The sequence below is a fragment of the Lepisosteus oculatus genome, chromosome 20 (genome assembly GCF_040954835.1).
Source record: "Lepisosteus oculatus isolate fLepOcu1 chromosome 20, fLepOcu1.hap2, whole genome shotgun sequence".
Taxonomy (NCBI): Eukaryota; Metazoa; Chordata; class Actinopteri; order Semionotiformes; family Lepisosteidae; genus Lepisosteus; species Lepisosteus oculatus.
The window spans coordinates 2,755,753-2,768,688 of record NC_090715.1 but is presented as its reverse complement, the minus strand read 5'-3'; the positions used below and the strand labels follow the sequence as shown (position 1 = coordinate 2,768,688).

The following is a 12,936-nucleotide window of genomic DNA, read 5'->3' as shown; positions in this document are numbered from 1 at the left end:
CTACACCGGCCTCTCTCTGGTGATCCTTGCTTTTCTCACATGAGGTTCCAGCCAACATTCGAGACTGGGCTACCTGTACCCCGTATTAACTGCAACGTCAATTATCAAGTCCGTCAAGAAGCAAAATTTTTCCTGAGCCACAAAATCAGGTCTCCAATATTCTTGTCATGAATTTACCTGCTGTGAAATCAGGCACTATGGCACAAGTGCAGAACTCTAGTCCTTGATGCCCAGAATCCAGCATGTTTTCTAGGTCTCTCTAAATGAATTGACAACTTTGAAAAGTGTTAAGCTGGTGTAACCGAGCTAACGATCAGCTCATGTCATTGACAGCAGTGGTGCAACAAATACCCAGACACTGCAGTTCTCCAGGACTGGAGTTGTGGAGCACAGCACTACGGGAATGATAAGTAACTACAGCAAGTCAACCGTGTAGTGCTCTCCCTTAATGAGACATGCATGGCAACAGCATACAGATGAAATGGGACATGCTAATAATGGACATGCAGCAGGAGCAGTGACAGAGCACAGGCAATGCTTGGTGAAGGCATGTACAGTGCCAGCGACTGCTCTGTACCTTTGATGAGGTAGGGATGGTTGCAGCATTTGCGCAGCTCCATCATGGTGTTGACGAGGTTGGGCACATTGGCCTGGCCAGCGCCCTTCGACAAGAAGGAGAAGTTCTTCTCCAGAATGGCCCGGTAGTACTTCTTCTGGATGTTGGTGAGCTCCACCTCAATGATGGTTTCCTCCTTGGGCGCCAGCTTCTTCTCCACGTCCTCCTTCAAGCGCCGCAGCATCATGGGCTTCAGGATGGCCTGGAGCTTCTGGACCTGTGCAGAGGCGAGAGCAGACGGGTTTTTGCTTGAGCTGCTACAGGGCTGACCTGCCACTTACACCCAGTTCCACCCACCACAACCCGCTGACATACATACCACATGGGGGATGTTTTTATAAAGCTGGCATGAAAGTGCAAAAGTTTAACAAGCAGCTTTTGTTACAATTTCAGTTATAAAAAAAAGAGTGCTGCATTCAAGCGTCATTGAGGGCTTCCTAAGCAAACTGACATTAAGATTATGAACACCTGTGTAAAGAAATATTAGACTGCAGATACTAGATCTTTGCATTCAGAGCACAGCTAAAACCTACAGGCTTTTCAAAAACGTAATTATCAGCAATATCTGTTTGTTTACTCTGCCTTGCCACATGTCAGAGTGACCCAGTTAGAATACCAGACTTTCCCCAATGTAATATCAACATCAAAAGAAATTCCACTTTTTATGCAGTGGAAATTCCCATGAAAATATTCCCTACAGTAAAACAGAACATCTCTCAGCTGACTCTTCCCCAGACGTCACTGTGCACATAACGGTGTATAAAACAAACTCCCAGCCCCGGCAGACATCTCCAACACAAGGTTAGAGTGCCCTGCACCTTCAGGTTTTAACAAGTTCTCAAATCAGATTTAGATTAAGTCAATAATTAATCTAAAAACAAAACATACAAACTTGTCTGAAATCCAAATCACAGTATAAAGACTGAAGACCTGTGCATAAAGGAACATGAAAGCTGTGATTTGTATTGATAGAGTACCTCACACTTAATGCACCATCATAAACAGAGGCTGGGGATAGCAGGGGCTTTGTAAGCATGGATCCATGGAGCTCTCACCTGCTCTTCCGTCTTCAGATCCCCGAACTCCTGCATGAAGGTGGACTCTGAAGGGAACCGCAAGGGCTCCAGGAAGTGCAGCAGGCTAAAGAGCTCCTCTACCGTGTTCTGAAGAGGAGTGCCTGTCAACAGTACCTTATGCTCCTGGAAGGATAGGGGGACAGGAAAAAATGTCACATGCTGTAGAGAGAATAGGGGGATTGCAGTGCCTTCTGCGATATCTCATATTACAGGCATCTTCTGCAATATTTCTACAAGCAAACGTCCGCACATTCAGGCCCTGCACACTGTCTACCCAGCAGGATAGATCAGTGTCAGTTTGCCAATTACCGCGCAAATGTTCCACTTAATACAGCACCGTAAAAGAAACACATCAGAGGCCAGTACCAGGCTCATGAGCTTGAAGCCCTCCAGCAGCTTGCAGTTCTTGTTCTTCAGCCGGTGCGCCTCGTCGATGATGACACAGCGCCACTCGATGGCGTTGAGCTCGGGACAGCCGCCAAGGATCATCTCGAAGGTGGTGACGATCGCGTGGAACTTGTAAGCCCCGCGGATCACTCGGCCCTTAGGGAGGACGGAGCACAACAGGTGTGTAACACGGCACTGTCGACCGCTGGTGCCCGAGAGACATTGAACACTTATCACCATGAAGAACCTTGACATTAAAACGAGTATGAGGTGAACTGCCTACTCCCATTAGCAGAATTCCCACCCTCTCCCGATGTCAAGCTTGGAATTTTTCAGCACAGCTGCAGCCCCTGGAATGCACTTGTATACTCCTTGACAGATTTGCACATACCTATACAGATACTACCAATTAATACAGATTACACATATGAAGATTCCTTATGTCTAGTCTAGACACTGATTGATGTGCTGTAATGCTCCTACTCTCTTGGAGGAACCAGGCGACAAGGGAGCTGTACCTGAGAGTCCCTGAAGTACATCTCGTACTGCTGGAGCATCTGGCGGCTGACCATGCTGCCATGATAGACAATGACATTCAGATCCGTCCAGGTGCGGAACTCCCTCTCCCAGTTGGCGATAGTGGACAGCGGCGCGATGATGAGGAATGGTCCGCGGATGCCCGTCAGGAAGATCTCCTCCAGGAATGTGATGGACTGGATGGTTTTGCCAAGACCCATTTCGTCAGCAAGGATGCAGTTCCGTCTTTCGAAGGAATGGAGGGCAAAAAAAAAAAGGAAATAACCTTAAATGTAAGTCGGGAAGAGTTTGGCTGGCCATTCCACAAATGTCCCATCAAGATATTCATCTGAGCTTACTTAAAATCCCTTTTACAGTCTGCATTAGACAGCGAGATGGGTTCACAAACGGATTCATCTCAGAATTCCTGTCTGAATGTTTCCATGCCCTACTTCCCTGAATAACGATGAAATCCTAAAAGAGTCATGATGGAATATTTTAGAAAAGGCTTTGCATTCATTGCAGATTTTGTGCATAGAGCCATTTAAAGCAGGCTTCTATTGCTAGTTCTTGGCAGACGTCTAGTTCAGACAGTTACCTGTTTCACATTTCTCCGACGTGCCTCGGCAGTAGGAATGTGGCCACACACACACAAAGATTACATGGAATGTTTTTCCAAACAAATCACAGCCAGTGACTTGGAGAGACTTGCCTCTATCTCTGTATGACTTTTTAATCGCAAAAAATCACTCTTTTTGTTCATTGTACTCACTTCCATAAATAATTGCAATGCAGATTAGCCAGACACGAGAACTGCTGATAGCATTCATCAGCTTAGAAAGGGACAAAGGTAAAAGGAATCAGGTATTCCAGACATCTGGCAAGGGACATTCTAAGTGTCATCTTTTAAGTAAAACATTTTATAACGGAGGTAAACTACCAGTACTTGCAGACGAAAGAGCAAAACATTTTTGTACACAAAAATAAAAAAACCACATCGAAGCTAATTAAGTCTAAGATGCGTGCTGAATCCTTAGATAACGCACATCCTAGACCAGATTTCACAATTTCAAAACTGTAAAAAAATGCAGAATGACTTAGGAGCTGAATTTATAATAATGCAAATGACTTTTTTCCTCATCCTGTCAGCTTGCAGAGGACAGTTGTGACAGACATGCAACCATTCAGTGACAGGAAAATGAACGCAATTATGGCAATTAAAAAAAAATCTGCCATCCTGTCACTGAATGCGACTTGAAAGAAAAACTGCACGGCTTTCAGAACGCAAGAGGAATTTAGGGAACTCTCTTCTGAGCAACGACATATGCAACCTATCCTGATTGCATTGGCCTACATGTGAGCAACTGGAATTTCACCGAGAAATTCAAGGACCCTCTCCACTGCTGTGAGGAGATTGCAGCCTTGGTGAAGAGGCACTTGCCCTGCCCTCGCTCACCTGTTGTACCAGTTGAACAGGAGCCAGTTCACTCCCTCCAGCTGATAGTCCCTGAGCCGGTTCCCATTGCGGTATTCCCGGGACTGCTCTGTCTTCTTCCACATGCTGGCGGGGGGTCGCTCCTGTGCAAGGGACCAGGGGAGAGGCAGACACCGGGTCACAGGCTACAGACTGAACTCCCACTCTTCTCCAGCAGCTCGGCCTGAACCGGCTCCTGGCAGCAGGTCCAGAGGTCTCCCCAACGACAGCCATTTATTTTTAAGTGCAACTCTGACCATCCAAACATCCAGTCTACTCAAAGCCATCTTGACATTCCTAAAAAGATCACCACCACCAACAGAACCATCCATGCAGCCAACACCTTGTCTCCGATTTTGCTCTTAATTTAAATGCGTCTTTCAGACAAGCTGCTGCAAGAAGGCAGAGAGGCGCTTACCACTCTGCGCGGGTCTGGCCGGGCTGCCTGCAGCTGCTCAAACTCCTCGATCTTGCTCTGGTCCACATCCTCCTTCAGCTCCCAGGTGCTGTCCTCATAGGGCAGGGAGCACCACTTCACCAGGTAATACACCACAGGCTGCCGAAAACACACACGCAGCAATCGCAATGAACAGCGCAGCCAGAACTTGCAGGTTCAGCCACCAGGCAGCTGCACACCAACAGCTGGGACTGCTCCTGCTGCCATTGTGTCCTCTAATTCAAAGTCAGGCAACCAAAGATAATCCAGTGAACATCCCTACAGTAGAAGATCCACAGTATTTTTCCAGCACAGAAATCAACAGGGGTCTTGGTGTGGTGTTTTCTGCTCAATACCACCAAGCTGCTAGATGCAGAACAATTAGTCATGCATCTATCCACTAAAGACAACATTTAATCCCTCCTTCTTGTTTTAAATCAATTTGGGGTCAATCCTGCAGCCGGAAAGCGGGGCTTTTATATTATTTGGGGATACAGATGACAGAAAAAAAGGTAATGAGTTTCCTCTACACGACACTTACTTTTTTATTATCATGCAAACACTTCTGAAACTCTCCGCCCTGGGGTGGATAACAGGGAGAGTGTGTCAGTGTTACCTCTCCAGTGTCCTTGTCCTTGCAGTAGGAGACTTCCAGCACTCGGTCCACCTCCACGTAGTCGGGGTTAAAAGGCTCCTCTTCCATCTGCAATGGAAATGAAGCACGTTCCTCTCATGATTACCAGCAGCACAGGAGACGGGCTCATTTGCATATGAGCGAAACAAACCAAGAGAGAATCAGGAGGGTCTTACATCTGCAAAGAAGTGAGCCCTCTGTGCCTGTTTTATCTTGAATCGTTTGATCTTCTGCTGGATCCTCTTGTCCTTAACAAGCTGCTGCTCAGTGGCCCATTCGCAATGCAAATACGAGCTGATGGTCACAGAGAGAGAGAGAGAAAGCAGACAACCAATCAAATTCCACAATTCCCAAACCTGCCAGGATCAGAACAGCTCTCGGTCCTACTTGGGGAAGAAACTCAATAGAGGTGCAGCACAGAAGGTGATCTCCTGTTACAGCCTGAGCAAAGGAGACTGAGCCTTCCTGAAATGAATGTTCGAAAATGTTTGGCTAATTCTTACTAGTTAGGCAACACTGTAATGTAATCAATGACAAATAAAACAAGTGTGTGTTTTCTTAATCATTTAATGGGTTTATAGCAGGAAGGACCAACTGATCTTTACCTGCTAAGGAATTGTCCTAGGGGCAGCACTGAAGCTGCTAAGCTGGAAACATTTTTTCCATCTTTACATGAGCAACAGTTCATGTACTGATTACAATTTAGAATGGGTCCGATACCCATTTTTCTGATGACATTGGGAACACTAACATTTCCTAAAAAGCACAAGTATTTTATGCATCAATAACTTCAAAACAGGTACACCCAGTCTGAACAGAAGACAAGAAATCTTTCTGCATGAAGATGCGTAGCTCAACATATTTATTTAAAGCTAAGTGAGCAAGAAAGTCCAAACGTTATGTCAAAAGAGTCCTTACTAGTTTTTGTATTTGACGTAAAACTCTTCAACTTCAACCACGACCCCAGGAGACACCTGCAGGAGAAGGAGAAGGAGGTTAATTTAGTGAATCCACAGCACCACTGTGAAAACAACCTCCCATGAGCCAGCCATGTGTCACAACTAGCCACACGTGTTCTCCTGTCTTGCAGGCGGGGGAACAGAACCCAAGCTCTGGAAGAAGCAAAACAATCGATCAATTACCTCCTTCTTTCCTATGCGGGAAGACATGATTTTGTCTACCACTGCGGCATCTTCCTCACTGGGATTTTCCTGAAATGTTAAAGCAAAAAACAATGTTAAAAAAAAACACTTTAAACACAGCAGCGGCTTTAAGCAGTAAAAAAAAAAACTTGCTGTCAAATAACTCTTGTAGATCCAAGCCTGGATCTGTCAAATTTCTCCTAGCACCACGACTGCCTTTATTCCAGCTGGAGGAAAACTGCTAACCCTTAACCTTTTTCACTGATGCTCAGCCAGGAGACCACTGATTCAGAGAGTACTCTGCCCTTTTCCAGAGAACCGTGTTTGTTTCAATGCCGGAAACAGCTTGTGGAAAACGAACAGAAATAACCAATGTGCTCCTTGTACTTCTGCTCCGGTAGATTAAAGATCAGCTTTTGGCCTAACGTTCTGCAAAGCGAAGTGCCAAACAAGTGAGCAGATGAGTGCCAGACAGCACATGCCACCTCTATGAGGCCTGTTTGTTTTTGCTTATTTAGCGATGGCAGTATTCTCAAGATCTCTATGCACGGACGGCATGTGACGTTCCCGCGCAGAGTCTCGTGCTCGGCATTGCTGTGCGCTCACCACAAACAGCTGCACGGGCTGCTCCTTGCGCGAACCCGAGGCCGTCTTCTTGGCTTTGACGATCACCTTGACCTCCTCGTCTGAAACCTTGCACTCCCCCTCCTCTGCGTATTTTTTGCGTTTTACCTGACGGTTAGATCTTCTTTTCTGAGGGAGAAAAAAAGGTAATTAAAGGCCTTTATCGCTTTGTCCCTGTGGTCTTTAGGGCAAAGGGATGCCGGGAAAATCAAGACAACCTGGGGGACAGTAACTCTACAGAAGCAGCACAAAACCCTCCTGTATTTCCACTGTAAACTGTCCTTTACTGTCTACTGCATTGCAGGCTTGAACTCCAGCATGTAAAGATTTGATTACGCCATACCCATTTTCCATCCCTTCGGCTCCACACCATCCTCTCTGACCCCCTCCCGGTTCACACTAATGTACTTAGCTGCTCAGAACTGAATTTTGTTAAAATATGTATTCTGTGGAATTTTACATCCCTCAAACTATAACATGCCAACAAGTAAAGCTCATGTACTGCGAGTGCCATCTTCTCTGCTGAGGCCTTGATTAGGGCTGAAATGTTGAGAGATTTAAAGCATGTTTCAAAACGGATCCAAACCAGGAGGGTCCCCTCCCCCCCACCCCCCTCATCGTGGGTAGTGCTATCTTTAGGCTACACTTCATTCAAGCACAGAGTTAAGTGCTCCTGTTGGGCTGCTGGTTTTGGTCAAGAGCAGCCCACGGCAGTGGGATGACGTGGGAATGATGCAGATTCTCGTGTTGGGACCTTCCAGGTGCTTGCATGCCAATGCAGTGCGGTCAGTGAAGGACGCTGATCAGGGCTGATCCTGCACTAAGGGGCAGTGGTCCCTGCAACGCGTTTTACAAATGAAAAGGGCTCGAGGGGTAGGCAGGTCAGAGGAGTCTGCTCGCTCTTCCTCATTCTCCCGTGGTCGGTCACAGGGTCCCTAGCTCTGAGCCAAGATGTGAAAGACACACGACTGGACCCTCCGGATCAGGAGAGCTTTTAAATAATAAGTGGAGAACCCGAAGAGAAGAAAGCACACAAAACAAGACCCACTCGTGCCCCATCCTCTCCCACCGCTCACCGAGTCATCGTCCTTGGAGCAGCGCCGCGGAAGGGGCTCCGTGTCCGACAGCTCTTCAGAGGACTCGGTCTTCCTTTTCTTCTTCTTGCCAAACTTGATGACTATTTTGCTGAAATTAAAACAAAATCGATCAGTAAGCGTCCTGGAATGCAGCCTCACTGGGGAAAAGCAAACAAAAGGGGAAAAAAAAAGGAGGGGAAGACGACTCACAGGGGTCTGGATACCAGAACAATAACCGTTTCAACTCTGCAGACAGTATGAAAGCTAATAACACTTCAGAAAGGTCAGAGACACCATGAGGCCAACCGGCTGGAAGAACAACAGGGAAATGATCTGAAAGAGCTAACGTTTTCGGAGTGCTTATTACTGATGTTTAGAAGACTTATGAATTTAAAAAAGTACCATCAACAACATTCTCCAAGCAGAGCGCACAAGCTCCTTAGTTTTAAGGAGTGTTGTTTTAGTAGATGCCTTTTTAAATGGATGCCGATACCAGCTAACACAAAAACGTCAGAGACTGGCAGGATGATGCCAGCTGGAGATGAAGTCAAGTTTCTACCCCCGAAAAGCTCAGATCACGTCAACCACGAAGATGGCAACCTGCACAGTTCTACAGTCTGCTAACTGTACTGCCTGTTTGCTCCCTTAAACTGAGGAGTCAGACGCCAAGAACAGCCTTTAATGATGAGCAATCCTAAGTGTCTGCTGGAGGTGAAAGAGGAAGGAAGGAGACAGAAAATAGCTCAGCGGCAGGCTGCTCTGGAAGTGCCCTTCCCACACTTACTGCCTGGGCACCGTTTCACAGCTCAGCGCATCCTGTGCCAAGGAACAGCGAGAGCCACACGCGCTCTCAGATTCCTCCGGCTGCAGAGAAGCGCCAGTATGGACTGGAGAGCCCTGCTGGGACTCGCTCGCTAGGTTGTCAGTGGCAACTGCATTAAAGCACCCCGGCCCAAGAACAAACACACCCAGCCACACCCCTCACTACCGCGGCACAGCCCAGTCCGCCTGCAGGACCCATTACGGAGGGCAAACGAGGTTGTGTGAAAGCTGCATTCACAGCATTTAACTTGCATGTCATAAAGCAGAAAAACTGCCCCACAAAACAAGAACAGCTTGAAGGACAGAAGATCACTCTTCTGAACAACGTCAGCAGCCACAACAGGAGAAACCAGCAAGAGGTGCTCTCCGCTGCAGGAGTCGGCTTCGCAGGAACCGGAACGACCCGTCTTCGCCTGTAGCTCCACACAGGGACTTCATCACCAGTGAGGTCCGTCACACATGCACTACCCAGAGCTGGAGAGAAGCTTTAACCCTCGGCGCAGAAGACCCTCCAGAGCAGCACGACATGCAGGACAGGCTGGGCCCTACTGTCGTCTTCACTAAAGCTGCATCTGTCAGTGGTGTCTTTTACTTAAGTTTCAAAGTAGTTAACTGAATTAATTATCCAATGAACCGAACCAGTGAAGCCATTTTCCAAAGTTCAGTGCAGATTTAAAGAGGTATAAAACCTGTTGAACTGAAGCTTTTGACAACCACAACTGAACAATTTCCCTAAACTTGATATTGGATCACTATTATTCATATGGACCTACTGAAGTCTTTGTGGCGACTGCTGCAGTAGTACACTATTAGACTCTGTAATATTCCATGGGAAGAACTTTTTTAGTGGTATCCCTGCCCTACACTCCACACACTGCAAAATTCAAAGCACCTGAAACTTACAGAGACTAATGCATAGGAAAAACACCCTGAGATTCTGCCTCTTCCTGTGAGAGCTCTCAAGAGCTGTATTCTATAAAGCACACCCTGCTTCAGTCCTGTAACCTTTATGAGCAACACAAAGCAAAAGATTCAAGGTGGCATCTCTCGCGCGTACCCCTCAGGCAAGAATAATTCATGCCAAATTTGACACATGAACGAAACTCCCATCTGTGGCATAAAAGGGTTGAGCTTTATGAAACTGCTGACGCAACAGACTTCCACTCTGGACGCAGTGCCACACCAGGCAGCTGGAGAATGCGAGTGTGTGTGCGTGCGCACGCAAATGCAGGTGTGTGTGTGGGGATGTGGGGATGGGGTGGCAAGCGGCCATGTGGAGCGCTGACATCACCATTCCCCTACCCCTGGAGCCTCTGTCTTTATTGGATCCAGAGAAAACCAGTCAGCTGTCTGGCCCCCTGCCAGGCCTGCACATCTCTCTCCCACCTCTTTCCAGATTTTCCCTCCATCTCCCCTTCCACAGAAGGGAAACAAGATCCAGCAGTATCGATCGTTCCATCGGCATAATCACATGCTGACCGCATGACAGCAGACATGGGATCCGAAAAGGCACAGACTAAGAAACGCGGCAAACTGGCATAAAAAAAATGTTTTGCTCGTCCCACAACTGGTCCAAACAATAATGGTAAAAAAAATCTTTATTTTTTTAGACTTCGTGTCCCCTCCATGAACCCAGTCGCTCTCCCTCCCCCAGCGAGCTGCCCTATAGTCAGGCCTCCCTGAAGGCTCCGCGCAGGGAGATCTGCAAGCACGTGATAAGCCCAAAGGAGTCGCAGGAATGCAAGAAAAACCTCAAATACTATAATCCGTGGCTAACACCCTGGCAATCGAGCGTCACGTCTCATGAGGACTCCAGGAGCCTCGCTCAAGCAGCTCCGGGGTCCTAGTGAGACAGGTGGACACATGGGCTCTGGGGTGCCAGCCTCCCTCCATCTCAACACCCTCTCTCTTCCAAGTGTTCTCCACCATTCACACGAAAGACACGGGAACGCTCTTAATAACCTTTAATTTCAGACTGCTCCCCCCCGAGCTAGATTAAACCTCAACAAGCCCCTATGAAATGAAATATAAATGTTCTCACGGGGAGCCTGCAACATGCTTCTACAGAGAATATTCACAGCATTGCCGTGAAAGTTACATATTTTAAGACGTTAATAGAAGACACAGCGTAATGAGTTATGCCAGTAACTAACAAAACAGTAAACATTTAGGTGGGCGAGCCAAGTTAGACCCTCACAGCAAAGGACAGGACCAGAATAAAACGCTTAACAGCCTGCAAGCACCCTGTCCTATTTTTCTGAATGGAGCTTCACGATTCTCCCGACACCTTCACAGACCGCACAGGATGTTCTTTCACACCTCCCCAGTGTCTTACTTTCGACAGACTTTAAGAGAGACAGATTAAGTGAAAGGCTTGACTTCATAACGTCCTACTACCAACACAGCTTGAAATGCCAAACGCCCCATTAACCCTGAAGTGCGAGCGGGCGCTCTATCGGTGTAGCAGGAGGCATGCCGAACCGCGGACACGCAGGATAGGAGACCGTGGTCAAGGTCGCCCGGGGAACCAGACCCAACCAGGGAGAGAGTCACCAAAACTAAAGAAAACTGGCGTAGAGATGGAAAGACGAAAGATGGAAAAATGAAGCTAGAGAACTGGACCTGAGAAGGAGTGAGGAAGCAAGAAGGCAAAAGCCTGTCGAAAGGAGATTAAGAAGACCTCATCCACTGGGGCACATGTACACAAACTGGAATGGTACTGGTCCCAAAAGAAAGACACTGGCTGAGTATCTGTCCAGGGTGAGAGACAGCAAGGAGAAACTGACCGTGATGAAGTACAGGCTCAGCGAGCACAACTCGGCAACAGAAACTGGGGAAAAAAGGGCAGAGTCCTTTCCTGACTGGCAGAAAGGACGGGCTCAGTGACCACAGCCTGGCCATAGAAACACTGTCCTGTCCTGGCTGTCCAGAGAGGACCGGCCGTGCTGCAGCTGCCAGCAGGGAGGCGCATGTTCCGCTGCACTGTTAGATGGACTCGTGGGTCAGAGAAATTTGCTTCTGTTCGATAAATCAAATCCCAGACTTCCCAAACCTGCCAGACTCGGCACAGCTACTGATCCTGCTTGAAGCGGGAAGGGCCATCAACAGCGCTGCAGCCCAGCATGCGATCTCCTGTCACAGCCTAAGGAAGAAGAGCCTCGGAAAAATGGGACTCTACAGGTTTTGCCGTTATGGCTTTGGCAAAACCGACCAATAGAGCTCCTTGAAATGTGATATTCCAGCGTGGAGCAGGCTGCAATAGTGCTGGGGGGAAGGAGGGGAAGAGGGAGGGTGAGCTAGGGTCCTTGACTGCTCAGGGCTGCGTGCACTGCACAGCCACAGAGCTGCAGGACACTGCGAGAGGGTGGGTGGCCAGGGGAGAGAGGGTACCCTCCTGGCTTTCCCTAAGCAGGGTAGGGGCTGCAGCAGCCACTCACAGTAGTGCTATTTTTAACCCATCTGTTTCACCTCCCTGTAATAGAAGCCTGACAAGCGTTAGGACATCTCCAGTCAGGTCACCATCAAAGAGCCTCAATCCTACTTTAGCCTAGGCCAGCAGTTAGAACACGGGTGGCTTCTGCTACCGTGTTAGCGTGGGAATTCAACAGAAACTACTCAGGTTTCAGAAACTGCAACGGAAAGCTCCCACGCTTACTGAAGGCGTGGCTGTAACACAAACTCGTTTCTTATGTGAAACTAACGATTACCTCTACCACTAAGGCAGCAGGCAGCCCTCAGCGCATGATTTTAGGCTTCCCCCTGTGCCCCCGAAATCCCAAACCATTAGATTTCAGGAAAACCAAGAATAAATTCCCCTCACATCTCATACTGCACAATGCTGAAAAAAAAATACCTCGCACTGAGGTAAGGAGAAAAAAAGTCAGCAGTGGGGAAGTATAAATAAACGAGGCGACTTGTGACGAATTCAGGAAGGGTGTGAGGCAGAGAAAAACAGTGCGAGATTCGCAATGTAGAGGGGAGGAAAGACTTCAGCTCTGTGCAGGAGGTTTGTTAAGCCCGGACTGCTTCAGTAACCTCTGACTCAGATGACACCCGTTTCAGCCAGGAACAGGACTCAAGATCAGAAAAGACTGGAACCTCCTCTTGCATGGTTGAATTCTAAGAGCTCATGA

General features: G+C 47.8%; 1 protein-coding gene across 14 annotated transcripts in view; it reads right to left on the bottom strand.

Moving 5' to 3' along the window:
* chd9 (chromodomain helicase DNA binding protein 9) overlaps window positions 1-12,936 on the bottom strand; it is a 63,693-nt gene that overhangs the window by 22,915 nt on the left and 27,842 nt on the right. For 10 of the 14 annotated variants that reach the window (XM_069181276.1, XM_069181275.1, XM_069181278.1 and 7 more), the window contains 12 exons: window positions 7,982-8,090; window positions 6,888-7,034; window positions 6,282-6,350; window positions 6,058-6,113; window positions 5,316-5,433; window positions 5,047-5,208; window positions 4,488-4,625; window positions 4,052-4,173; window positions 2,598-2,841; window positions 2,059-2,235; window positions 1,672-1,815; window positions 578-833 (listed from right to left, as the gene is read on the bottom strand). In XM_069181276.1, the coding sequence (XP_069037377.1) occupies window positions 578-833; window positions 1,672-1,815; window positions 2,059-2,235; window positions 2,598-2,841; window positions 4,052-4,173; window positions 4,488-4,625; window positions 5,047-5,208; window positions 5,316-5,433; window positions 6,058-6,113; window positions 6,282-6,350; window positions 6,888-7,034; window positions 7,982-8,090 (1,742 nt within the window). The remainder of the gene's footprint in view (window positions 1-577; window positions 834-1,671; window positions 1,816-2,058; window positions 2,236-2,597; window positions 2,842-4,051; window positions 4,174-4,487; window positions 4,626-5,046; window positions 5,209-5,315; window positions 5,434-6,057; window positions 6,114-6,281; window positions 6,351-6,887; window positions 7,035-7,981; window positions 8,091-12,936) is intronic. The other 4 variants (XM_069181283.1, XM_015368478.2, XM_015368481.2 and 1 more) reach the window with 1 other exon arrangement.